This window comes from Ailuropoda melanoleuca, chromosome 5 (genome assembly GCF_002007445.2).
Source record: "Ailuropoda melanoleuca isolate Jingjing chromosome 5, ASM200744v2, whole genome shotgun sequence".
In the NCBI taxonomy this organism is placed as follows: Eukaryota; Metazoa; Chordata; class Mammalia; order Carnivora; family Ursidae; genus Ailuropoda; species Ailuropoda melanoleuca.
Window position 1 is genome coordinate 30,016,717 of NC_048222.1, and position 25,018 is coordinate 30,041,734.

The 25,018-nt window shown below is 48.5% G+C and overlaps 1 protein-coding gene across 2 annotated transcripts; it reads right to left on the bottom strand.

Moving 5' to 3' along the window:
• Positions 1–220: 220 nt before the first annotated feature.
• TCP11 (t-complex 11) lies at positions 221–19,837 on the bottom strand. Of its 2 annotated transcripts, none has more exons than XM_034660584.1 (9): positions 19,383–19,837; positions 16,325–16,421; positions 10,836–10,956; positions 4,703–4,827; positions 3,388–3,524; positions 2,909–3,126; positions 2,635–2,816; positions 1,705–1,868; positions 221–1,004 (listed from the first exon to the last, which is right to left on the bottom strand). In XM_034660584.1, the coding sequence occupies exons 1-9, from the start codon at positions 19,504–19,506 to the stop codon at positions 772–774; spliced, it is 1,401 nt and encodes a 466-aa protein (XP_034516475.1). In that variant the 5' UTR covers positions 19,507–19,837; the 3' UTR covers positions 221–771. The 2 variants fall into 2 exon arrangements, with proteins under 2 accessions (XP_034516475.1, XP_034516474.1); XM_034660583.1 differs by having other exon boundaries at positions 223–1,004; positions 4,607–4,827.
• Positions 19,838–25,018: the final 5,181 nt, after the last annotated feature.

Below are 25,018 nucleotides of genomic sequence, written 5' to 3' on the forward strand. Positions count from 1 at the left end.
CGATTGCTTGCTGCATCATTTGAAACCTCCGGGGGAATCTGGTCCTAGAAATGAAGTTTCTAGGGGCGCCTGGGTGGCACAGCGGTTAAGCGTCTGCCTTCGGCTCAGGGCGTGATCCCGGCGTTATGGGAGAGCCCCACATCAGGCTCCTCCGCTATGAGCCTGCTTCTTCCTCTCCCACTCCCCCTGCTTGGTGTTCCCTCTCTCGCTGGCTGTCTCTATCTCTGTCAAATAAATAAATAAAATCTTTAAAAAAAAAAAAAAAGAAATGAAGTTTCTAGTAACTTTTTCCAACCATGCCCAAGCCCGAGCTGAGCTGGACAGAATGGATTTCTGACTTCCAGAGAAGCCCTTCTACTCACACTGTGGATAATTCTACCGGCTTCTCGGAGCCCTCAAAGAAACGCTTTACTCTTAGAGAAATAATGCTAGCACCCGGGTGTCTCGGCTTCTCAGCTCTGCATGCTGAAGGGAGCACCTAGCCCGTGGGGGCAAACCGGGGGCTCTTTTGGCTTCTCAGCTGGTTGGGGGCCCAGGGCCCAGACGCGGCTGCGCACAGGCGGAGCGCAGGTCTGCTTGCGGTTCTGGGGTTTATTAGTGAATGAGTCTGGGCCAGTTGGTGCGGACAAGCTGCTCACTTCAGCCCTGGTGTACCGGCTGCGGGGGGGGGGAGGGGGGCTTCCTGCTTGGATGGTCACTGCTGAGGTCACCCCAGGAGAATGCCAAGCTTCTCTCCTGGGCCCGAGGTGCCAGGGCTCGGAGCCGGTGCCTTCACAGAGACTCCACCTCTGCTTCCAGGGCCTGAGCTGGAAGGCTGAGGGTTTTTAGGATCTCCGTGTAGTAGGGGCCAAACACCTTCTGATTGTGATGCGTCAGGCTGACGAACTTCTGGCCCAGTTCTGCCAGCTCCGCTTCAATGACAGTCAGGCCTCCGGGGAGGTCTAACAGGGATCGCTGCACACCGAGGACCAAACAGCATTTGAGAAACAAATGGATCCGCTGATCTGTGAGCAGGGAAGAAGCAAACAACTTGTAGGGAGCAGCATGGCCCCTCTGCTCTACCCGCTCGAGTTCTAAGTTAACCAAGATAGTCACTAGCCTACCCACTCACCTGGAGATTTGTTTTGTTTGGGAAGGGGGCTGCTGGCTAGCTCCCAAGGACAAAGCAAAGATCACAAACGAGTGGGCTGGTAAATTTCTGACTATTCAAAAGATGACTTAAGCCTCCACCAGCAGATCCTGGTGAGTATTTAACATGAGGATCTTAGACTGATCCTTTGGATAGCTCAGGTTAAGAGCAAGGTCAAGTTCATGCCCTCCATTCCAAAAGGGAAGAGTCCTTGCTATGGGAACATGTCCTCCAGCTGATTCAGCATCAGCTTCTTGTCGCTGGGAGGTGGGGGTAGACGTCATGTCTTGGGCTATAGTCAGAAAACGACCCAGAAGGCCAGGAATGACTTAACCAGGTGGACACGACGTCCTACTAAGAAGTCATGAATTCCTAGGTGCAAACCTTCCTTAGAGCCAGAATCAATCTTTAAACTGAAAGGAATATACTGTTAACCCAGCATTTTGAAAAAAACTAAAGCCTAAACAGTGACTTGCACAATGATCATGCTTTTTATGATGGTTCAGTGACTGACTTCCAGGGATGGGATCTACCTCTCCCCGGAACGTTCTCTCCACCCCCACAGGCATGCTCACCAATGACGCTGCGGACACAGTTCTCCTTCTTGGCAATGCTCTGCAGCTGTCCTATCAGAGATGCTGTGTTGTCACTGCTCAGAGCAGCAAGGCCCATGTTCTTGAGGCTTTGATGGATTTCCTGAGACACCTGTTCACTCACAGTCTGCATAGCTTCTTCAGGCCTAGACCGTGAAGGAGAGTAAGCTGGTACCCAGCGGAAGACCCTGGCAGAGGCCCAGAGCCAGGGAACCTTCCCGCCAGAAGCTGGGCCCACTTGAGGGAGACTCCCAGCCACCCTCCTGCCCCCACCCCCGTCCCTGGTAGCAGCAGGACCCAGCGGGTCGGCTCAGCACCTTCATGGCGCGCTCCAGGCCCCAACTATTCTCTGTATGCGACACCGTGTTCTACTCCTTAGAAAACAAGATAAACTATAAAATCAACTCTGGACAAGAGTTTGGTATCCACTCAATTCTTCAGCCCCACGGAATTTATTTATATATGTGTATGTACATTTTTAAGACTTTCTTGGACATCTTCCATGGTCATTTGTCCTACTGTCACCCATTACAGTGACAAACCTGGCCTTCTGATTCCTTTTTTCCTCTGGTGTGACACCCTGCACACAGATGTTCGATTAACATCTGACCAACTCCTGGATATACCTAAGACCAGCCCACGGGCAGCCCCTCAAGGAGAGAACGATTGCTTTGTCGCAAACAAGATCGTGACTCATTTCGTAGGAAACTATCTTCCATATGACCCTTTTTGGAAGAAAGCTTTATTTTTCTTTGTCACAAGTCTCAAGACCATTATGGAAAGACATTAACAACCCCTGTGGATGCTTCCAGTCGTTGTGACCCGTGGTGGAATGTAAGCAAGTATTCGTTACCGAGCTCCGTCTTCATACCACACACTACCATCTACTCTAGAAAGCTCTACACAGCTCACCTGGAGTCAAACTCCTCCATCAGGTCTTTGGTTATACGTTTCAGCTTATCCAAAAACTGGGGTGAGCCAAACAGAACACTGCCAGAGAAACTACTGGCCACCAGCAAAACGGAAGCCAGGATGGTCAGCCGGCGCAGCTGGGACTCCAGCTCCTGCAGCCGGGTCCTGTCCATCAGCAGCGTCTGCGGAAGCAGGGGAGAACAGGCTATCAGGACGGGAGGCCCCGGATGGAGGTCCCGAACACAAAACGAGGCAATGCCCTCCTCAGGCCTACCTCAGGGAACTCTTCATTTTCAGGCTCCCAGAGAAGAAGGTTCAGGAAACCCTGGGACAGCACCATGGTAGGGCTGAGGGGCTCCGGGCTGTTGGCTGCCTCGTTCGGAGAGGAGCAGGCCACAGTGGTAGAGTCGGAAGCGTCCGGGCAAGCCAGAAGCGGCGTGGTGAGGTCAGCTGCCGCTCGGGTCAGCCACTTGGTGGTGTGATCAAGGAGGCCTAGGATGGGAAGAGAGCGGGGAAGCAGCTTCAGCACCCGCATCCCTAAAGCTTCAAGACTAAGGTTCTTTTCAAGAACTGCTCCTGGTCAATAAATAAATGCTTTGGTTGGGGGAGGGGGTCTGTCTCAGATAGACCCTTCTCCCTCTGCCTACCTGAGGAGGAACTTTCTGTTCCCAAGAGACAGAGTACTAACATCACCAAAGTCAGACCCAAACAAGATCCCATCTTCTCACTCCGGCCCTCAAGTTATTTACATACTTGGCTGCTTATTGAGGAGTTCCTGGAATGTTGCCCGTTCATGCTGGATGGAATGTTCCTGCAGGTGGGGCTGAAGGCTCTGAATAGTGTAGTTCACCATGTCCATTTTCATCAGGCCCAGAACCTGGAAGATCCCTCTGACATAAGAGAAAATAAAATAGGAGCGCCTGGGTGGCACAGCGGTTAAGCCTCTGCCTTCGGCTCAGGGCGTGATCCCGGCGTTCTGGGATCGAGCCCCACATCGCTCTTCTGCTATGAGCCTGCTTCTTCCTCTCCCACTCCCCCTGCTTGTGTTCCCTCTCTCGCTGGCTGTCTCTATCTCTGTCAAATAAATAAAAAATCTTTAAAAAAAAAAAAAAAGAGAGAAAATAAACTATGAAAGGAAATATACTGAGAGGGGAACCTACAGAAAGTGTCACTAAATCACTGTGTTCCAGAGTGAGGAGGAGCTTTAAAATGAGTCCCACCTCCAGGACGCTTGGATGGCTCAGTGGGTGAAGCGTCTGCCTTTGGCTCAGGTCATGGCTCCCTCTGCCTGCCCCTCCCCCCACTCATGCACACTCTTTCTCTAATAAACAAAATCTTTAAAAAAAAATTAGTCCCATCTCCTAAATTTACAAAAAATGGCACTGTGACTCAGAGCACACAGGACCCCAGGCCCAGAGTAAATGAATGGCAGAACAAGGAACAGGGAAGTCTCTGGACCTCGAAGCCTCCAGGCTAGCTCTCTTTGCACACAATCATTCTGTCATCTTTTTTAAAAGGTAGAGTCAGCAAAAGGAAACACACCAGCATGCTAACGAATCTTTCTTGGAAGTGGGACTACAGGTGATGTCATATCTGAAGCAATTTCGGAGCCAATCACTCTTTTTTTTTTTTTTTTAAACTTTCTGGGTCTTGGTTTCTACAGCTCTTAAATAGGGATAACCTCCCATCCCTGTCCCCTCACACTGTGTAAACTGCAGTGAGAAAATGTGGGGAAAGGATGTTTGAACTCCTTGGAAGGATCACACACTCTAATGTTTTATGATATGATGTCATATAGGAAGCCCAACCAAACTAAGGCCATCTTCAGGAGAAAAGAAAAGCTACTAAGCCAGCGAGGAGAGAAGAGAAGGACTGGTCAGGTCTTCAGTAGGGAAGAGCCAGCCAAGATGGGGGCTGAAATCGAGGCCCAGGGGCTGAGGTGGGCTTCAAGGGACGGCGGCATGTTTCGCACCTCAGTAACTGAACAGGGTCTGTGATGTTCTCTAGATTCTGCACTGCCTCGTCCCGAACTGGTGCGCACAGCAGAGTCATCACGTCGAGAACGTACTTAGAGAGCAGAGGCACGTTCAGGGCCCCGTGTTCTGCCTTCTGCTTGAGCAACGCCGTGTCCAGCGCTTCTTCGATCTCACTTCGTAGGCGGCTCTGGCGCGGTAACAGCAGTGACAGCAGGGTCTGCCCAGGAGACAAAGTGGAAGGGACGTGCTTTCTGAGTGGAGCCCCAAACCTCCTCCAGCCCCCTTTAGCCAAAGACATCAGCCTGTCTTTTAGGGACCAAAAAGTGGAGTCCCTAAATTTTCCAGAGAATGTTATTTATCTTTGTCAAGAGGCCGATGAGAGTTCGAGGGTTTAGGGGGTCCATACAGCCATGTGCCTCAATTTCTAGGCAGAATGAGATAAAGAAACAAAGTAACATCAAGGAGTGTGGATAAAAGAAATGCAAAGCACCACAAATATAAAATATACACGTCACATAGTGCTGAATACTCTTAATTTTAAAGAGTGGGCTTTATTTATTTGAGAAAGTGAGCGTGTGTTGTGGGGGTTGGGGCAGAGGGGGAGGGAGGGTATCGCAAGCCGACTTCGCACTCAGCGTGGAGCCTGATGTGGAGCTCGATCTCATGACCCTGAGATCACGACCTGAGCCCAAACCAAGAGTCAGACGCTTCACTGACTGAGCCGCCCAGGCGCCCCAACGTGGGCACCTGTTTAGACGGTTTTACTTCAAGGGGCAAGGAAGAAATAGGCCAAGGAACAGTTAAGAGGCGCTGGAAATAGTCTACTGACCCCAAAATGTAAGCGCCCTGTGAAGAGAGACTGTCTTACTCATCTCCGTGCCTCCGTGACACGCAGACCGAGGTGGGGCGAGGCGTGGGGTTCAACGAACAGCGAGCACGTGGTCGTGCAGATTCCCAGGGCTCAGCTTCCGCCCGCGGTTTAAAACGGTCAACTACGCGGGGGACCGGCCGCAGGCTCCCGGCGCCAAGGCCACACTTCAGGGCCCGCGCCGGGCGGTACAGGCCGGCCCCGCAACGACTGTGCGGTTCCGGCCGGCGGCAGAGCAGGCAAGAGAGGCCGCGCGGGCAGCTGCTGTCCCCGCCTGTCCCCGCCGCTGCGGCTTCGCTCCCGCTCCGGGGCTCCGTCTCCTGACCGGGCCCGGACTGGCACAAACTCGGGACCGCGGGGGACGTCGTAGAGCCACCGGACCCGGAGCGGCGGGTGTAGCGAGTACTCCGGATGCCGCAGGAGAAGGCGCAGACGACCCCCACAGAACGTCAGCGGCCTGCACCCTGTCACGCTGTCCCCGCCCGGCTGCCCCCCACGCCACCCACCACACAAAAAGACGCACAGCGCTCGCGGGCCTTTCTGGATTCCGAGGCAACACAGACCACGTCAGAGTTCGCCCCGGCAACGCTCGGGTGCTGGCCCGAAGGTTTCCGAGTGGAAGCGGAGCGCGAGCAGGCTCTGCGCCGAGTCCAGGCCGCACGCAAGCGGCGAAGCCATCCGGCCGTGGGGGCCAGCGGGGTCAGGGACGCGTCACGGCCCGGCAAGGAAGGGCGCCGTGACAGCCCGGGCAGGCCCGGAGACGGCGGCACGGCGAGACGGCTAGGACGCGGAGCACATCGCTGCCCTCTTCTGCAAATCACTATCCGCCTTTTGAGAAACGGTTCCCAGCTTGCTCCTGGGCTTTTGCAGAGGTAAACCCCTCACCGTAGGACACGGGGTGGCCGAGTGGCCCGAGCTTCCCGTGAGCAGCGAGGTGTTGTCTGGCCCACCTACCCGTAAGACTGGGCCTGCCCCACGGTCATCCGTCACCAGATGAAATGGCCCAGAGGAGACCAAACACATACTGGGATAGGACAGACCCACAGAGCAGAACAGAATAGAGAGCCCAGAAATAAAACCTGGACATATGGTCAAACAATGTTTGAAAACAATGTCAAGACCATTCAATGGAAAAAGGACAGTCTTTTCAACAAATGGTGCTGAGGAAACTGGGTATCCACGAATAAAAGAATGAGGCACCTGGGTGAGTCAGTTGAGCGTCCCACTCTTGGTTTCAACTCAGGTCGTGATCTCAGGGTGATGAGATCAAGCCCCGTGTTTGGCTCTGCACTGAGTGCAATCTGCTTAAGACTCTCTCTTCCTCTCCTGCTCCTCCCCCACTCTCTAAAATAAATAAATAAATCTTTTTAAAAAATGAAGTTGGACCCTTACCTTACACCTTACGAAAAATTAACTCAGGGCACCTGGGTGGCTCAGTGTTAAACGTCTGCCTTCGACTCAGGCATGATCCCAGGATCCTGGGATCGAGCCCTGCATCAAGCTCCCTGCTCAGCAGTGAGTCTGCTTGTCCCTCTCCTTCCCCGCATTGCTCGTGCACTCACTCTCTCTCTCAAATAAATAAAATCTTTTTTAAAAAATTAAGTCGAAAGGAGCAAAGACCTAAACAGAAGAGCTAAAATTCTAAAACTCTTAGAAAATAAAGGGATATATCCTCATAACTCTGGATTTGGCAAGATAGGACACCAAAGGCAGAAGAAACAGGCTCGATCAACTGGACTTCATCAAGAGTAAAACTTGTGTATGCAAGACACTATGGAGAGGGTGAAGAAACTACCCACAGAATGGAAGGACGTATTTGCAAATCACTTACCTACCAAGGGGCTACTATCCAGAAAACATAAAGAACTCTAACAACTCAACAACAAAAGACAAACAACCCCATTTGAAAATGGACAAAGGACTTGAGTCAACCTTTCCCCAAAGACAACACAGGACTTGGGCAATAAGCACAGGGAAAGATGCCCAGCACCGTCAGCCATCAGGGCCATGCAGAGGCAGACCACGGTGAGATTCCACGTCACAACCACTAAGCTGGCTACAGTGACAAAAGAAAAGCAGCATGGGGGGAAATGTGGAAAAGCTGGAACCCCACACCTTGCCGGTGGGGATGTGCAGCGCTGTAGCCACTGTGGAAAACAGTTCAGTGGCTTCTCAAATTCAGCCATGCCACCCCTGGGTATATGCCCAAAAGAGCAGAAAATCTTGTACACGAATGTTTGTAGCAGTACTGCTCGCAATAGCCAAGATGTGAAAACAACACAAATGCCCATCAGCAGAGGAATGGGTGAACAAAATGCAGGACAGACCCGCACAATGGAGTTTTACTAGGCCGTAAAGAGGAACGAAATTCTGACCCATGCTTACAACATGGATGAACCTTGAGAACATTACGCTACAGTGAAATCTGCCACATACAGAAGGACAAATATCTTATGATTCCCCTTTTATGAGGTACCTGGAGTAGCCAAACACACAGAGACAGGAAGTATAACAGAGGATAGCAGACACTGGAGGAGGAGGGAATGAAGAGTTACTGTTAATGGGTACAGTTTCTGCTTGGGAAGATAAGAACATTCTGGAAATGGATAGTGTGATGGCCGCACAACACTGTGAATGTACTCAGTGCTACTGAATTTTAACACTTAGAAATAATAAAAACGGTGGGGTGCCCAGCGGGCTCAGTTGGCAGAGCACGCAACCCTTGATCTCAGGGTCATGAGTTCAAGCCCCACATTGGGCATGGAGCCTACTTTAAAAAGAAAATAATTAAAATGGTAAAAATTTTGTTATGTATGCTTACAATTTTAAAAATCCTAAAAAATACAGACAACGAAGGCCCTCATATGGCATGTTCCCCAGGGAGGACGAGCCAGCCGCTTGGTGACACAGGATTTCTGTGAAGCTCCTCCACTGTGGAGGGGCAGACTCACCTTCACCAGAACAGACACAAATTCCGGATACGGATTTGCCTTCTCTGTCTTCATGCTTCTAATCAGCACCGACATCTGTGTACTTCACAAAAGCGTTCCCCACTGTCCCGGCCCTGGCACGTCCCACACCATGGCCTCCGATCCCTTCACTTCAGAGCAACGGAAGTGCAGCCACGGGGTCGTACCCACATACCCCTTAAATCGACAGGCCTTAACTGAAGAGCGGAACGGCTTACTGAGGACTCGGTTACAGCAGGAGTTGAAGGACAATGTCCTGAAGGGAAGACGTTCTGCCTTGTAAGATGAAATGTGTTCTTTGAATCAAAGACCATTGTAAGGTGCCGTTTCATGAAGCCAGAAAACATGGTCCTGGGGACCAAGGGGTGGAAGTAGGACTGGTTCCTCTTACTTTTATACCTGATAACCCACCTGCAGAATTTTTGTTGCCCATCCTGCCAACTGTCGGCTCTGCCGATGTGGGAGGAACGCTTGCACTGGGTCCCAGGGAATTATTATGAGACCGCACCTGTCCATTTGGGGCTCCTTAGAGCACTGAACCAAGAGGGTGAAAAAGGAGTTATGCCAGCGGCTACAGTAAACGATCCTGAGTACGGAGAAACCAGGCAGATGCTACGCAAGGAAGGCAAGAAGGTCCTGAGGTCCCCACCCAGTAATAAAGGCTACTGGAAAACCACGGCAAACAAACAAGAGCAAAACGCTTCAAGACTCGGCTCTTTGGCAGTGAAGGTCTGGGTCATCTATGAGTCTTCGGCATATAGAGAAACCCAACGGGATGAGGCTCGGGCTGAGGACAAGGGCAATATGGAAGGAATGGTAGGAGGACGCCATGCAGATCCACCACAGCCTTGTGACCAAGTACAGAAAGAAGAATGCAAGCCTTCTCTCTGCCTGTCATAGGCACGGGCTTATTTGTCTATGCTGACCATTTTCTTCTCTCCTTCTCTTCCCATGTTGTTTTACACACTGGTTGCTGGCAGTTAACTTTACCATTAGGCTTTAAGTAACAGAACAGTCAGTGGCACTGCGACTGAATTTGATGGCAACCGGTGCAGTAGCCGTTGGAGCTGTGAGTCTCCTCCTTTTATGGAAAGAACGAGAACTTGTAAGACCACTGTATCTTAGCAGGTAGAAATAGAGACCTTTCCGAAAACTGAAATGTGTGTGGACAGGTGGGTACGGAAGCTAAGCAGCCAAAGGAGGGGAATGTGACAGTTATCAGTTTATTGTCTCTCAGTTCCAGACCCGTCATTCTCTTCTCTGCCCTGAGAAAATGGAGTCAGTTCACTTCACCAGGTGGCACAATTGTTAAGCTGCACCTGCAGGGGGCACTATGAGTTTTCTGGGCTGCATAAAATTACCACAACCGCGGAGCCTTCTGACAGCACACACATTTCTTATCTCACGGTTTCTGTGGGGCAGGAGCCCAGCCGCAGTTTAACTGGGCCCTGTGCTCGGGTCTCGCAGACTGCAGTCAGGGTCCTGGCTGGGCTACACTCTCATTTGGAGGCTTGACGGGGCGGGACTCGGCTACCAAGCTCATTCAAATCGCTGGCAGAATTCGTTTCCTTACAGCTGTGGACTTGACAGATGGACGCTGCCCTCAGATCCTGGGGGCCAGCCGCCCTTTCCCTGCCACATGACCCTCTCCAGAGGCCATTCGCTACATAGCCACCTGTTTCTGGAAGCCCGGCAAGAGGGTTTCTCGAGTCTGCTAAGATGAAGTCTTACACAGTGAAGCGTATTTCCAGGCGCAACATACCAGCACCCTCACACAAGGAGACAGGATTATACAGAGGCGTGGATCCCTTGGTGGGGGGTCACCTTAGGGTGTGCCCACCACATACAACAAAGACATCGCACAAGGCAAGAGCTTCTCTTCCTGGTTCTGGAATACTCACTTGGCATGATGCAGTACGGGTGTGTGGCCTGGCCAGTAGCTGGCTCCCGCAGCCTGAGTGGCTTGTCTGGTGCTCAGCTCCCTGAGCAAGTGGCTCCCTGTCCAGTGCCGGGCTCCTCCCGCACGGGCGGCTGCTCCAGCCCCCGCCCCTGCAGGGCACGCTGGCGGCAGCCTCCCCGGTGCAGCCATGCCCCTGAGTGTCTTCTCTCAGCCCGAGGGGTGTGGCGTATTCTCCTTCTAGCTGATATTTTCATCTACTTTAGAGTTTTCCTGCTTACTAGCTCAAAGCTCTTGTGTCTTCAGTGCCGTGTTATAATAATTTTTACATTAAAACTTCCTTGTTGAAACTACTGTGTGATCTCTGTCTACGAGTTAGCCTCTGACTGATTCGTAGGCCATGCTCAGTTAGGACCTGTTAGACATACTAATGACCTTGGGGATGTCTAGGAAATTTACATCTACAGGTGGAAGGTAGGTAGGTCACTCACCTCTTTAATTTCTTTCAGAAGTTCCAGAGCACAACTGAAGTCTGGGGGAGTAGCTGACAATTGGTCTTTGAGATGGTCCCAAAAGGTATTGTGCATTGTCTCCTTGACCTTGCCTTCCAAACTGTAAGAGGGTTAAATGAGCAAATTACTTTCTCTACCCAAAAACTGTTAGAAGTTCATTATCTCCTAAGGCGCAAACAAACAGCATTTGCTAGGACAAAAGACCATCGCACTGACAGGAGAAGGCCGGGAAACACGCTTGGACTGCAGCAAAGCTGAACAAGCCGGGGCCACACTTGGAAGTCAAGGGCATCAGTAAAAGCTCTCAGAAGGGCTCCTCATGATTCCAAGCAGTCCTCTCTCTGCAGCAGGAAGGTCAGGCCAGCCTTAGCACCGATTTTGCATGTAGCCTAGAAAATATGTGACTTAGTTCCCCTTTATGCATACATATAGCAACGAACGAAAGGATATAGTGCTAAAATCTAGAAAAGGATTTTTCTTCTTTGATAGTACTCGAATATCCATAGGTACTTCCAGACCAGCAGGTCTAAAACTCAGTTTGGTATCTTCCTCTTCCAAACCTTTGCCTCCCGTTTTCCCAACCTCAGGGGCACTACCAGGTAGCCAGCCATGGAGGCCAGAAAGATCAGTCATTTCTCCTCCCTGAAAACAAATAACAAACAACGACGACAAGAAAGAAAAACAGAAGCAAGAGCAATTCAATTTAGAAAGGATAATCTCTTCAGCATGTGGTCCTGGAAAAACTGGACCTCTGCATGCAAAAACATGTACCTAGACACAGACCTTATTACTTTCCACAAAAGGATCACAGACCTAAATGTAAAACATAGGTAACACAGAAGACAACACAGGAGAAAACTAGGTGACCCTGGGTTTGGCCAAGACCTTTTAGATACAACACCAAAAGCATGATGATCCATGAAAGAAAAAATTGGTAAACTGGACTCCATGAAAATTAAAAACTCGTGCTCTGTGACAGCCACTGTTAACAGATGAAAAGACAGAGCACAATCTTTGCAGGACGCATATCTGATAAAGAACTAGAATCCATGGGGCGCCCGGGCCGCTCAGCCAGCTGACAGTCTGCCTTCGGCTCAGGTCAGGATCCCGGGGTCCTGGGGATTGAGCCTCACATCAGGCTCCCTGCCCAGCAGACAGCCTGCTTCTTCCTCTCCCGCTGCTGCTCCCCCTGCTTGTGCTTGCACTCTCTCTAATAAATAAATGAAATTAAAAAAAAAAAGAACTAGTATCCAAAATATACAAAGAACTGTGAAAACTCAACAAGAAGAGAACAACCCAATTTTAAAGTGGGCAAAGATCTGAACAGACACCTCACAAAAGTCATCACACAGATGGCAAATAAGCATATGAAAAGATGCGTAACATCATGTCATCAGGGAACTGCAAATTAAGATAGCAATGACATACCCATCAGTATCTATGAGAGTGCCCCAATCCAAAATCCTGACACCACCAAATGCCGGCGAGGCTGTGGAGCAACTCTAGGAACTCGCACGCATTGCTGGCGGGAACGCAAAATGGCACAGGCGCTGGGGAAACCAGTGCTGCAGTTCCCTACAAAACGAAACCTACTCTTGTCGTAGGACCCATCAACTGTCCCTCGTATTTAGGCAAATGAGTTGATAACTTATGTCCACACAAAAACTTGCACAGGGAGTTTACAGCAGCTTTACTCATAATTGCTGAAACTCGGAAGCAACCAAGACGTCGCTCTGCAGGGGAGCGGACAAACGATCGGTGGCATCTCTGGATGACAGGCTAGGACTCGGCTTCAGAAAGAAATGAGTTATCAAGCCCCAAAAGACAGGAGAGGATCTTAAAGGCATATTGCCAAACAAAGGAAGTCAGTGTGAAAAGGCTACATGTTGTACGACTCCAACTATAGGACATTCTGGAAACCACCGGAGACAGTAAAAAGATCCATGGTTGCCAAGGATTCGTGGGGCAGGAAGAAAGGGTGAATAAGTAGAGCAGAGGGGGGTTTTAGGGCCGTGCAATCACTCTTTAGGATACAAAAATGGTACATTTTTCAAAACCCACAGAATATACAAAAAACGAACCCCATGTACACTATGGACTCGAGTAATAATAACGTATTAATACTGGGTCGCCAACTCTAACAAATGACCTCACTATTTCAAGACATAAACAACGGGGGGATCTGTGTGCTGCAGAGGACGGGCTGTGTGGGAACTCTGTACTTTCCAGTCGTTTTTTTTTCTGTGAAACAAAACTACTTTAAAAAATGTGCTGGGGGCGCCTGGGTGGCACAGCAGTTAAGCATCTGCCTTCGGCTCAGGGCGTGATCCCGGTGTTGTGGGATCGAGCCCCACGTCAGGCTCTTCTGGTATGAGCCTGCTTCTTCCTCTCCTACTCCCCCTGCTTGTGTTCCCTCATTGGCTGTCTCTCTGTCAAATAAATAAATAAAATCTTTAAAAAAAACGTGCAGTAATTTAAAACAAGGAAATGACACAAATTAATTTTCTTCTCAAAGTTTATTTAAATGATGTCTCTAAACCTGCAGTGAGACTCATAAGAGAAAAAGAACCATTTGAAAAGTCTGAGGTTAGACCTAGTCATTGCCAAGAAGCTACTAGTTTTCTTGAATTAAACGTCCCCCCCTTAAAAAGACAGTAGTAATGCATGCTCTGTGTAAAACAAACAAAAAACAAGCAATATGAAGATGAATAAACAAAAAAAAAATCAAAGTTCGCCTCCCAACACACCACTGTCAATCATCAGAGGCAACCGACTACAATCGGTCCAGCGGTCTAAGGTCTGCTAGAACTGTTCTCTCTTCTCCGCATCCTGTCTAGCCCATCCACCTCCAAGTTCCATAAACTGTGCTTCTTAAATGCCTCTGGAATCCATCCCTTCCTCCCATCATCTCTCACCCAGACTCCTGCAATCGTCCACTCACTGGTCCCCCTGCCTCAGTCCTGTCCCTCTTCTAGCTGCTCTCCACCAAGTCATTCTAAAACCAAGGACTTCTGAACTGCAATTCTGACCATGATGCCAGCTCATTCAAAGTCCGTTAGGGGCTTCCCCTCACCAGCAGCATAAACCACTGACAGGACCCTTCTGGAGAGGGCGCTGCCTCCTTTTCCAGTTTGCCTCCTCTGTCTCATACCTTTGCCCAGCCCCACCAAGGCCCCTGTAAAGAACATACCACATTGTTGCTCCGACATGGCTTCCTCTGCCAGGAGCATTCTTTCCCACCTAGACCAGCCGGGCAACATCTATTCCTCCTCTAAGACTCGACTCAAGTCTTCACAAGCGACTCAAGCCTTCCCCTGTGCGCAGATCTTCTCTGACCCTCCTTAAGCAACTGAACACTCTCATGGAACTCTCTACACCAAACTACACGTGAACTGATCGGTCTGTTGTTCAACTGCCCCCCACCAAAACTTCCTGGCAGCGCGGACAGCGCCTTGTTTACCCCCAGCTACATCTGTATCTGTCCCCAGCGCTGAGCATTCTGCCTGCCACACAAGGACTCAATATATGCCTGATGACTGAACGCCCAAACACGGGATCTCCCTTCGGAGTGGACGACTGTCATTAACACCACCCTGTGCACAAAGGAGAGCCAACTGCCAAAAACGAGTCACGGCAAACTCTATTTCAACCTTTTTCCTGCTATAAATTCTGTGTGACCTTACGTGAAAACCCAGCTCTGACCGGTACTATTTCCCCTGCTTCGTTCCCCGCTCTCTCATCTCTTCTACCCAGCCCCCGACTGCCTCGCTGCTGCCCCTTTGGCAGACCTTCACTCTCCCGGGCTCATATGTAAGCGGCGAGGGAGATGTTAGGAGACGTGGGTTTGGTGAACGCCTCGTCCCACAGCAGCCGTGCTTGGCACCAGGAACGGCAAGTCGGAGCACAAGGAGCAGGGGCACCTGGAGACAGATGCCCTGAAGCTGCCGGGTCATGAAAGCATCAAGGAAATTCATCACGAGCTGCCCTCATTTATCTATTGGTGGGAAATTAGAACGGCTTTAAAACCTGACATTGAATTTACCCATTTAACTGCCAATAAACCAGCAGAGCCTTTCAACTCATACTTCCCAAGTGGTTCTCACTTGTTAACGATGTCAATATAACCAAGAATCAAAGCGAAGCTTGACGGAGGTGGGAGAGTGTTATTTATCAACAGAGTACTGATTCTGATTCATAAATTAAACTGACTTATGGGGGCACCAGGGTGGCTCAGTCAGTTAAGCGTCTGCCTTCAGCTCAGGTCATGATCCCAGGATCTAGCCCCATGTCTGGCTCCCTGTTCAGCGGGCTCCTGCTTCTCCCTCTCCCTCTGCCCCTCCCCCAGCTCATGCTCACTCGTTCTCCCTCAAAGGAATAAATACAATATTAAAAAAAAATTAACTAACTTATGAAGCCAGAAAGAAAAGAACTGAAAACACCACTATTAGAAAATTGTTATTTGGGGCGCCTGGGTGGCTCCGTTGGTTAAGCAAACACCTTCAGCTTAGGGTCACGATCCCAGGGTCCTGGGAACAAGCCCCACGTTGGGGCTCAGCAAGGAGTCTGCTTCTCATTCTCCCTCTGCCTCTCCCCTCTGCTCGTGCTCTCTTTCGCTCTCTCTCAAATAAATAAAATCTTAAAAAAAAATTCATATTTTATCTGTGCCTGTTTCATCTGTGGTCACTTAAAAGAGTAACTGGAAGGAGCTATAAGGCGGGCAGCCAACAGGACAACCCCAGCGATCCGGGACTCCTGATATTCACACTGGGTCACTTCCCCTCCGGGGGCGTGGGCGTGGCTTAGCCACTACCTTCCAGCGGACAGAATGTAGTCCAGGTGCTGGGGCGTCACTTCTGAGATGAGGTAACAAAGACTGTGGGTCCTGTCTTGGGCACCATCTCTCACACCCTTATTTTCGCACTCACTCTGGGTGAGGGAAGCCAGCTGCCATGTGGACGGGCTGAGGGAGGCTCTGGTGAGGGCTCAACACACTGACCACAACTAGAGCCAGAGACACACCATTAAACCGTGCCCGTTTCTCTGACCCACAGGAACTCTGAGATAATGAGCACTGTTTCAGCTACTAAGTCTGGGGATAATTTGATGGCAACAATAGCTAGCTACCACAGGCTACTTCCTCCACAACTATCGGAGAAGATCTGAAATCCACACTACTGATATTTCATTATTAACGGGGGGGGTGTTGCAAAGTGAACATTCCAATAATAATTACTTTGGCTTATTCACTAAATAACATTTGCTTCTTGACCCTCTAATACTAATAATTATTACTCTTCTATTTAAGTTGTTCAGCCCTCCTAAGGTTTACATTCAAACATGGTATTTTTCCCCCCAGTTTTGACTAAATTGGATTATTAAATAAAAGTGCTTCAAGTCTGGTCAGGAGCCATTAGAGCTAAATAGCTACACCAGGATGAATAAAAAGGGAAAATCAGAAGATCTGGTACCTGCTTGGAGGGGAAACCTCTGCTTCCACGTGGAAATCATGATTCGTTCCAGTCTTGTTGCTCGGCTTACAAACGTCCTCAACTGAATCTATCAGACCTGTGACAGAAAGAATGTCAGGTGTACGCCCGAAACAAATGTTAACATCAATTATATCCCCATTTACAAAAAAAAAAAGAACAATCTATGGTGGACACAAGTCATCCTGAATTTCTAGTTTATTCAGGGACTCACTCTGAGTAGGCCCCAAATTTAGATCCATCAAACTGATCTTGCATCAACTCATTTGACCATTCTAGTCATTTGGGTTTTCTGAATTCGGCCCTGTGCCTAGAGTAGTCCAGCATGGGGGTAAGGAAGGACAAAGAAGTTATTTTATAAATAATAAAAACTAATTACAAGCCTTTCTCTTGAAAAGTAAAATAATAATTAAAGCAGCAAAGAAACAATAATTTGTGATTTGCAAAAATAAGCATTTATCTCAGGGTACTCTGATTCCGCTCTCCTTTCCTGCCTCTGATGACAGCTAAATTATCCATACAGACGGTACTGAAAGGCACCAGTGTCACCTGGTCTCATAAAGCAGGCATTCCCAGGTGTTAGGATTTTACAGGCCACTGACCTATCCAAAAAGATTCTGAGCAACTGATGACAACTTGCCAACTTTTTGTTTTACCAAGTGTGGACAGTGAGACAAGCCAATAAGCAAATGAAAAAAATCCACTCTACCACCACCAAACCATCAGTTCATAAAAGAATAGCTTAGGGGCGCCTGGGTGGCACAGCAGTTAAGCGTCTGCCTTCGGCTCAGGGCGTGATCCCGGCGTTATGGGTTCGAGCCCCACATCAGGCTCCTCCGCTGGGAGCCTGCTTCTTCCTCTCCCGCTCCCCCTGCTTGTGTTCCCTCTCTCGCTGGCTGTCTCTATCTGTCGAATGAATAAATAAATAAAATCTTTAAAAAATAAATAAATAAAAAAATAAAATAGCTTAACCTCCAAAAAAAACAAAACCAAAAACAAGCACCCCCCCAAAAAAAAAACCAGAAAGGGAATATTGTCACAATAAAAAGGAGTCCTTTACGTTGAATCAATTTAATTTTAGGAAAAACTCATTACATCTTTATTTCCTTTCACTAAATATTGCGAAGAATTTTTCACAAACAGCACTAGCGTTTGGGACCCACTGCTCTAAGCTCTTAGTACAGATCCAGCTGGGCGTGCTCTCGCAAACAGGCACAATAGTTATAATGATCACTTGGCACGTGGAACGAAGTTGCACACAGGAAATCTTATTTTCTCATTCTCTTTCAATAGCGCTTCATAATTTGCTCACAGAAAAGTATCAGGTGCCGAGATGTGGAAGGGATATAAATGAAACATCAGCCACAAGTTGGTCACCGTTGAAGCTGGCTAATGAGTAAACGAGGCTCATCGTACTAGTCTCTCTACTTTGGTAAATATTTTAGTTGCCCATAAGTAAGATTTCAAAATGTAAAAAGGAAAAACACAGAATGCCTTTATTCTTAGGAGATACACGATGAAGTTTTTAGAAGTAAAGGCATGACCCTAACTTTCAGTAAGAAAAGAGAAAAATAGATACATAGATACATAGAGGAATGTGGCAGAATGTTAACGATGTGGGCATTCACCGTTTTTGTTTACTTTTCAACAAAATTGAAATATTTTGAAATTAAAAATTAAAATAAATAAAATAAAAATGTATGGGTAAAAGGTGACAAATTTACCAAAAAGCCACTGAGCCTTTGCTTAGTAAACAAATTTACCATAAAGCCTGTGAAGCCTTTGGTTTCAGCTAAAATGGCAAAAACACAAATATGTAAACAGACAATCCATTAACTCACTCACGTGAAATGAGAAATAAAAGAAAATCTTCCAAGGGAGATTGAGTTATAGCAGCTTACTGAAGGACGAGGGAAAGACCATCCACAGAAACACTTTCCAACTACAAGTCAAAGTTCGGAGCCTACTTTGACAAGACTGTTCCGCGGCTCACAAGTACGGGGGTACTATGGAACTCCCAACAGCTGTAAAATTCAGGGAAGGGGAGGGCCCAAAGAGAAATTCGAGGTAAAATGCAACTAAAGTAGATTTTTAAAATCCAAATCCCGAGGACAAAGAAATTTTCAACATGAAACAGCAACTGAACCACGTCAACCTAATCTACAAAATGTCAAATTCTTTTTTTTTAAAGGGGGAACTTGGTTACTCGTTTTAGGGTTGTTTTACCTATGGATTCATTTAAATAGCCACCCAAAGAACTTAAATTGTTTACACTGTATTTACAAAAAATTGGCTTTCATCCCCACATCGGGTTCACTCATATCGAAATAAGTTCCTGTGCACGCATTTGTCACTTTGGGCTCATTCTGTTAGCCGGCAGCGACCCCATGTGGCCACAAGAGAAACAAGAGCAACTCAACCTCAAGAGTAGCAGGGCCTTGAACTAATTTTTCTCGTTTTAATCCTCGAGAGTTTAACTCGAGTTAAACTCTTGCATGTGGACAGGTCTTAAGACTGATGCCTGTTTACATTCTCTAGAGATTACTGGAAGAGAAATGCAGGATGAGTCCCAGCGAGGCTCGACCTACGAGTATAGAAGAGCCCTGTGACCCACCAGAAACTTTATGTAAAGTACAGAGCTCAAGAACAGAAGCCCAGAGCAGTAGCAGTTCTTGAGTCCATGAAGCGCCGAGCGTTCCCCCCGCCAAAGAATCACTCGGGGTCTTTGAAAGCGCCCCCAGTGTCCGCCATTTTCCACCTACAAATTCAAACTGCAACAACGATGGCGGTGAACACGCTCGGCCTCAAATCTGGTCAGATTCAAGTGATCCCGCCGGGTCACTTCTTCCTCCTGGACCAACCTTCGGGTCCACAGGGGGCCTAGGGCCTGTGAGCAGGGACTGGGCGGGGGGGGGGGGGGCAACAAAGGGAAGGGGGGGGCAGGAAAGGGGGGGNGGAGGACGAGAGGACGGCGGGCCCTTCCTCTCCCGCCCTGCCCCAGGCCGGGCGCCCCCGAGCGGCGACGGGCGGCGGAACCTACAGGCAGGGTGGTCCTCGGGGCCGCTCCGGCCGTCCCGGGTCGGTGCTGAGGTTTCGGGCTTGCAGGACCCGCACTCTGCATCGCCGGGGTCCTTCAGGGGCACTTTCTCCTTGACGTCGGGCATGTTGCGGATGGAATCTGGGCTGCGGAGAAATGACGCGCCGTTGGCGTCGGGGAAGGGGGCTCTCCAACTGCCGCCGGGGGACCGGGGCCCGGCCCGGCGCGCCCGACCTGGCCAGACCACAAGAGCAGGGTGGGCAGCTTCAGGGCCTCTCGGGGGACAGGCGGGACAAAGGAGCCTGGAGGAGGGGTGCGGGGCCCCAGAAGTCAGGCTCCGGGCGCGCAACGAGGCGGCGGCGCAGGGCGGGCGGCGCTGGGTGCGGCCCTCCTCGCCCGGGACGCCCGCCTCGGGCCCTCTCCGGCTCCGGCAGCAGAGGGAGCCCTCGACGCTTCCTACGCCTGGCCCCGGGTCACGGGCTTGTCTGGGTTCCGGGTCTGCATGTTGCCCTTGCAGTGATGTGAGGACCTGGAGTGACCGCCCTCACCTCCAGTTCCTGCACTTTGTTGGGGGGGGGGTGCGGAATAAAAAGGAAGTGTCCACTTCTACTCTCCTATCCCTCTTTATTAACTGACTTGATTTCTTACAACAAAAGCTTACTTTAAAAAAATAAAATAAAACATAAGATGAAAGTATTGCCTGTAAGAAATCAAGTTCTTATTATAACCCTTGTCTTGTTAGTGTGGAATGTGGATTTTTCTTGCACAACTCCTGCGTTTGGAAAGGGAATATTATGAATAGGCCTAAGAACCCTTCCTCTCTCCCTCCCTTCCTTCCTTTGCCTAACATGGAGCTTGAACTCACTGCCCCAGAGACCCAAAGTTGCGTGTGAGTTGTGTGCTCTATCGACTGAGCCAGCGAGGGGCCCCTGAACACATTTCTGCTTAAGAAAGTCCACTCTAGGGACGCCTGGATATCTAGTCTGTTAAGCCTCAGCCTTCAGCTCAGGTTATGATCCCAGGTTCCTGGAATCAGACCCACATGGAGCCGCTTGCTCAGCGGGAAACCTGCTTGTCCCTCTGTTGCTCCCCCTGCTTGTGCTCACAATCTCTCTCTCTCTGACAAATAAATAAATAAATCTTAAAAAAAAAAAAAAAAAAAGAAAGAAAGAAGAAAAGAAAAAAGTCCACTTTACCCTGAGGTCAAGGCAGATATGTGGGGAATGGCCTAGTAAAGTTACTGTTTAGCCGAAGCGTTCTTAATCCAGTACATGTTAAACCTGCCCCTTACCCCTCCTCAACCTTTCCTGGTGTTTCCCTCAGAGATGTTAACTGTGAAGCAGGCTGGCCTTCACCCCAAACTGAGAAGGGAGAGGAATTGTCTGACTTCAGCGAAAAGGTCAATGAAAATGTGGTTCTTCATTATTACATGGGAGATACTTAGGCTGGGTCTCAAAAACAAACAAACAAACAAACAAACAAAAAACCCCTCCAGAGTTCCGTTTGGGCGTTTTTATTCTGGGAAAAGTTTCCAGAATGACACCAGTTCATTTGCCCACAAAAATGGCATTGCCGTGAAACTTTCCCTGCTAATGCCTAAAATTACCTCCAGCAGTTCATTCGTATACATTACACAGCCCCTATAAGTATTCTCTTAATACCCAAATTCTCTGGAAGGAGCAGTGGGAAGAAATAGCAGTGTGGGAGCGTGTGGGGGTGGGGGTGGGGACTGAAGCCAAAAATGGAGTAAAGGATGGGGGTGGGAGAGAAAGACAGAATTAGAGTTTTCCCAGGGTCAGCCTGGGGACAGCATTTCATGATCTTTATCACTAATAGTTATCAGAACCAACTAGGCAAAGTTAAAAGTTGAGGGGAATAGAAAGATGATGTGAGAGATATGCCCTCCTTCCCTTTGGGGTCTTAGTTAATAATAACTGATTTTTGTTTAATGATTTACAAAATGATTTTACATTCAAATCCATATGCTCTGCACACAATCCTACCTGTTCAGTAGGTAAGGCAGGTGTCATTTTGCACCATTTAATAGATGAGCAAACAGGCAATCAGAGACTTCAGTGAGTAATCAAAAGTCACGTGGCAAGCAAGGTCTTGACTCGCAATCCTATACTTTTTCTTAATTCACCCAACCTCCCTGACTCTGGCTAAGAAGCTGTATAAACAAGAAAATATAACTAACATAAAATGGCATGGTAAGTACCAGAGCTGGGGGTACAGACGAGAAGAGATACTGGAGGTCAAAGAACGGGTGAGAGATCTTCCAGATGTTTGGATCAGTTCAAACCCAGCGTTTAGCCAGGATACTAAGCAACATTGCATAACTGATTTGGTTTTTTTGGGGAATGGGTCCTTTGTTCAGCCTGGTTCCCTCTCAACCTCAGGACCCTCTTTAAACTCTCCTAATGGGTGAAACTGGATTTTCCACACACGCCCAGTGTTTATCAGGAATACCCTTCCTGAGTGACTTAGCACCTTCACCCTACGAAAGTGTACGTATCTCCAAAGACCCATAAGACAAGTGTTTCTCAAGCAACCCAAGGACAAAAGTAAAAGCCACGTTTCCTCTCACATTGCAGTGTGCCCCAAGCTGTACAGCCCTGGGTTCTCCTTTTATATTAAAATATCATATGACTTTCGGGGCGTCTCAGTCCATTAAGCGTCTGCCTTCGGCTCAGGTCATGATCCTGGGGTTCTGGGATGCTCAGTGGGGTGTCTGCTTCTCTCTCTCTCTGCCCTCCACCCCCAACTCTTGCTCTCTCTCTCACTCTGTATCTCAAATAAATAAATCTTTTTTTAAAAATCATATCACTTTTATCTTCTATTCACAATATATCCATATTTGTCTCAATACTAAAGTCAATTTTCTTTCCTCAAATCTTTGAGTAGAATTCTTGTTCCAAAAAGAAGGGCTTCCTATACTCGCTGGCATACCTCCATATACCCCTATGAGTTCATACACCCCAGACTGAGAAGCAGTCTAAGGGAATCTCAGGCCTGCAGCTAGAATGTTCCTGCTCTTCAACCACTCCCCCACATATGTGAGCTTTAACCCAAGCTCAACGGCATGCTCTGTTTTCATTTGCTAAATACTAACCTGGGTATGTTACCATACAAACGCAATTATACAGAGAGTTGGTCTTACCCACAAAGACATTCTGAAAGAGGGGTTGATAAAGACAAAAATGTAAGAGAAATACTCCTGGATGACTGTAGGAGGTTCAGAACCGCAGAATTTAAGAGGAATCCTGAATATGGATCCGCTAGCTTTGTAAAATAAAACAAAATAACAAAAATGAAAAACGCCTCATTTTACAAGTCATCTGAGGCTCGATGAGGTTAAATGACTTGGCTAAGGTCACCACCAGTTTATGGAAAACGCAGGACTAGAACCCATATCGCAGTCAGTCTGTGTACTCTGTAATATATAGGGCTAAGCAAGAGTAAAAACTAATACTGTAAGTAAATATTTGCATTTCCTTAAGAACAATGTAAATGACAGGCCATGGAATGGAAAAAGTAAGAGACAGAATTACATAGAGGCCCAGCCTGCAAGCTCAGGAGACTACACTGCAAGATAAACAGTCAACTGAAGTGGTAGGGACGCGTAAATACAGGGTGGGACATTTAAATGAAACCATTTGGAGTCATGTAAACTGGGACTGACTCCATTATAGCCTCCCTTATGGTACAGAACCGCACGTCAAAACTATTTGCTTTAGTCTTTTGATAAATGTGTTTTCTTCATAGAACCAAAGTGGAGTGTGAGAAGGGTTTCGGTAATCTGGGGGCAGTCTGGACACAGCCCTTTGAAGCTCGAAGTGAAGTGTGATGGATGGGGAACCATTACAAGTCTTTTAGGGAAAGGGGGCTCCAAGAGAGGACAAAGAAGATTCTGGCAGCCGCGTTAAACATCCAACTTCTTTAGCCACATCTCTCTCTACCAGCCGTACTTAAGAGGCCCTTGCTCTTTCCTGCCCCGGGGTCTTTGCACACGCTGTCCCTTCTTTCTGGGATCCTCCCCCTTCTACCTCACTGGCTCCCTCTCATTCTTCAGGTCCAGCTTGCAAGGCCTAACTTCCTCAGGGAAACGTCTATGAATCTCGTTAACTTCTCTCAGCACCCTGTATGTTGTCTTCATAGCCTTCACTACAGTTTGTAATATATGATTGTTGACATAATTAACTTTACTCAGCGTGGAGTTCCACCACCAGACTGTAGGCTCTCTGAGAGGAGGGACGGTCTGCATTTCATTTACCACTGAGCCTGGAGCATGGTAGATGCCCGATGCCTAATGGTAGCATAAGCAAACAGACACAAACAGGGGCGCAACAGCGTGGAGGGGCCACGGGGAACGAACCACTGCCCCCCACACACACTGCAGAGGTCAAGCAAACTGTCTCTCTCTGGACCCAGTTTCAGTTACCAGCTTCCGTCTTTCTCTTTTTGTCTCAGACACGTTTCCTCTCTTTCCATCTCTCCTCTGTCCTGGGAGTCTTTTAAACCCTCAGAGACAACATCCGAGAGAAAAGGAAGGGTGTTTAGGGTCCTGTGACAGGGAGGTTCCCCCCACCCTGACTGGAAGGTGGCGGTAGGGGGCAGTGGCACCCTGGGAGTAACTTCCAGAAGTAGGCTCCCAGTGAGAGAGAGGGACTCTCTCTCTCTCTCTCTTTCTACAGAGCAAGCCAGGGTCAGCAGCAGCCCAAAGCCACAAAAACTGACTTTAAAAGTCTTCCTAAGAGCTGCGTCTTTCGACTCCCCAAAACAATCCTGCCTTGTGCCCCAGGACACGGCGCGAGTTACACACTTAAAGCAGTTTCCACAGAACCGCATTCAGTTGGTTTTAAACTCTGGGGAAAGCTGGCAGCCTCTTTGTGGGTTTTTTTAAAAAACTAGTTAGAGGGACAATTAAACCTTTATGGGCCCCAGAATGTACCTAGGCAGACATAAATAAGGATCATTCTTCATCACCAGAGAGAATCCACTTTCTGGCAACAGAGATATTTTTCTGCCATTGCAGGACAGAGTTGAGCTCACACCTGAGAGCCTTTATGATGAGGGCAGGTGATGGGGGGTCAGCATGGGCAGAGGTAGAAACATTGACCATAAGTCCTCAAAATGGACACATTGCAGGCCTTGGGCTTAGCTGGTCGTAAATAAATCACAAACTCCCAAAGCCTTCCCAGAAAGCTGCCCAGATTTTAGGCCAAGAAAACTGGTCTTGTCCCCCCCGCCCAACCTCCCCCTTGTGTTACTTTGGGCCAAAATGGTCCATTTGTCAAAGAGTCCTGACTCTTTTATTCCCACTCTTACAACACAATACAATGCATTCACGTATTTACAGTGCAGTGTCCTTGAATGGTCGAATGGTTTTTTTTTAATCCAATAATATCATTAAATGCACCAGGGGGCTAACTTCTTCAAGGAACCTTTGAGTAAACTCTTTTGTTAAGTGAGTCAGTCTTTTGTAAGGCAAATCATCAACCACCAATTTGTTTTCCAAATCTGAGATTTCACATAGGAGATTTTCTCAACCCACGCCCACTTTAGATGGTGGCCCGTACATTTTCTTTTATTTTTCTGTCTTTGGTCAAGACAAGCTCTTCCTGAATAGACATTACTGG

What these genes read in the sequence shown, in the direction of transcription:
- TCP11 (XM_034660583.1), bottom strand. Translation starts at nt 19,506, where the DNA reads ATGCCCGACGTCAAGGAGAAAGTGCCCCTGAAGGACCCCGGCGATGCA. An exon ending in AAAATGAAGAGTTCCCTGAG is followed by an intron (nt 2,817 to 2,908) that starts GTAGGCCTGAGG and finishes CTGCTTCCGCAG; the next exon opens with ACGCTGCTGATGGACAGGAC. An exon ending in ATGGAGGAGTTTGACTCCAG is followed by an intron (nt 1,869 to 2,634) that starts GTGAGCTGTGTA and finishes TTCACGGTCTAG; the next exon opens with GCCTGAAGAAGCTATGCAGA.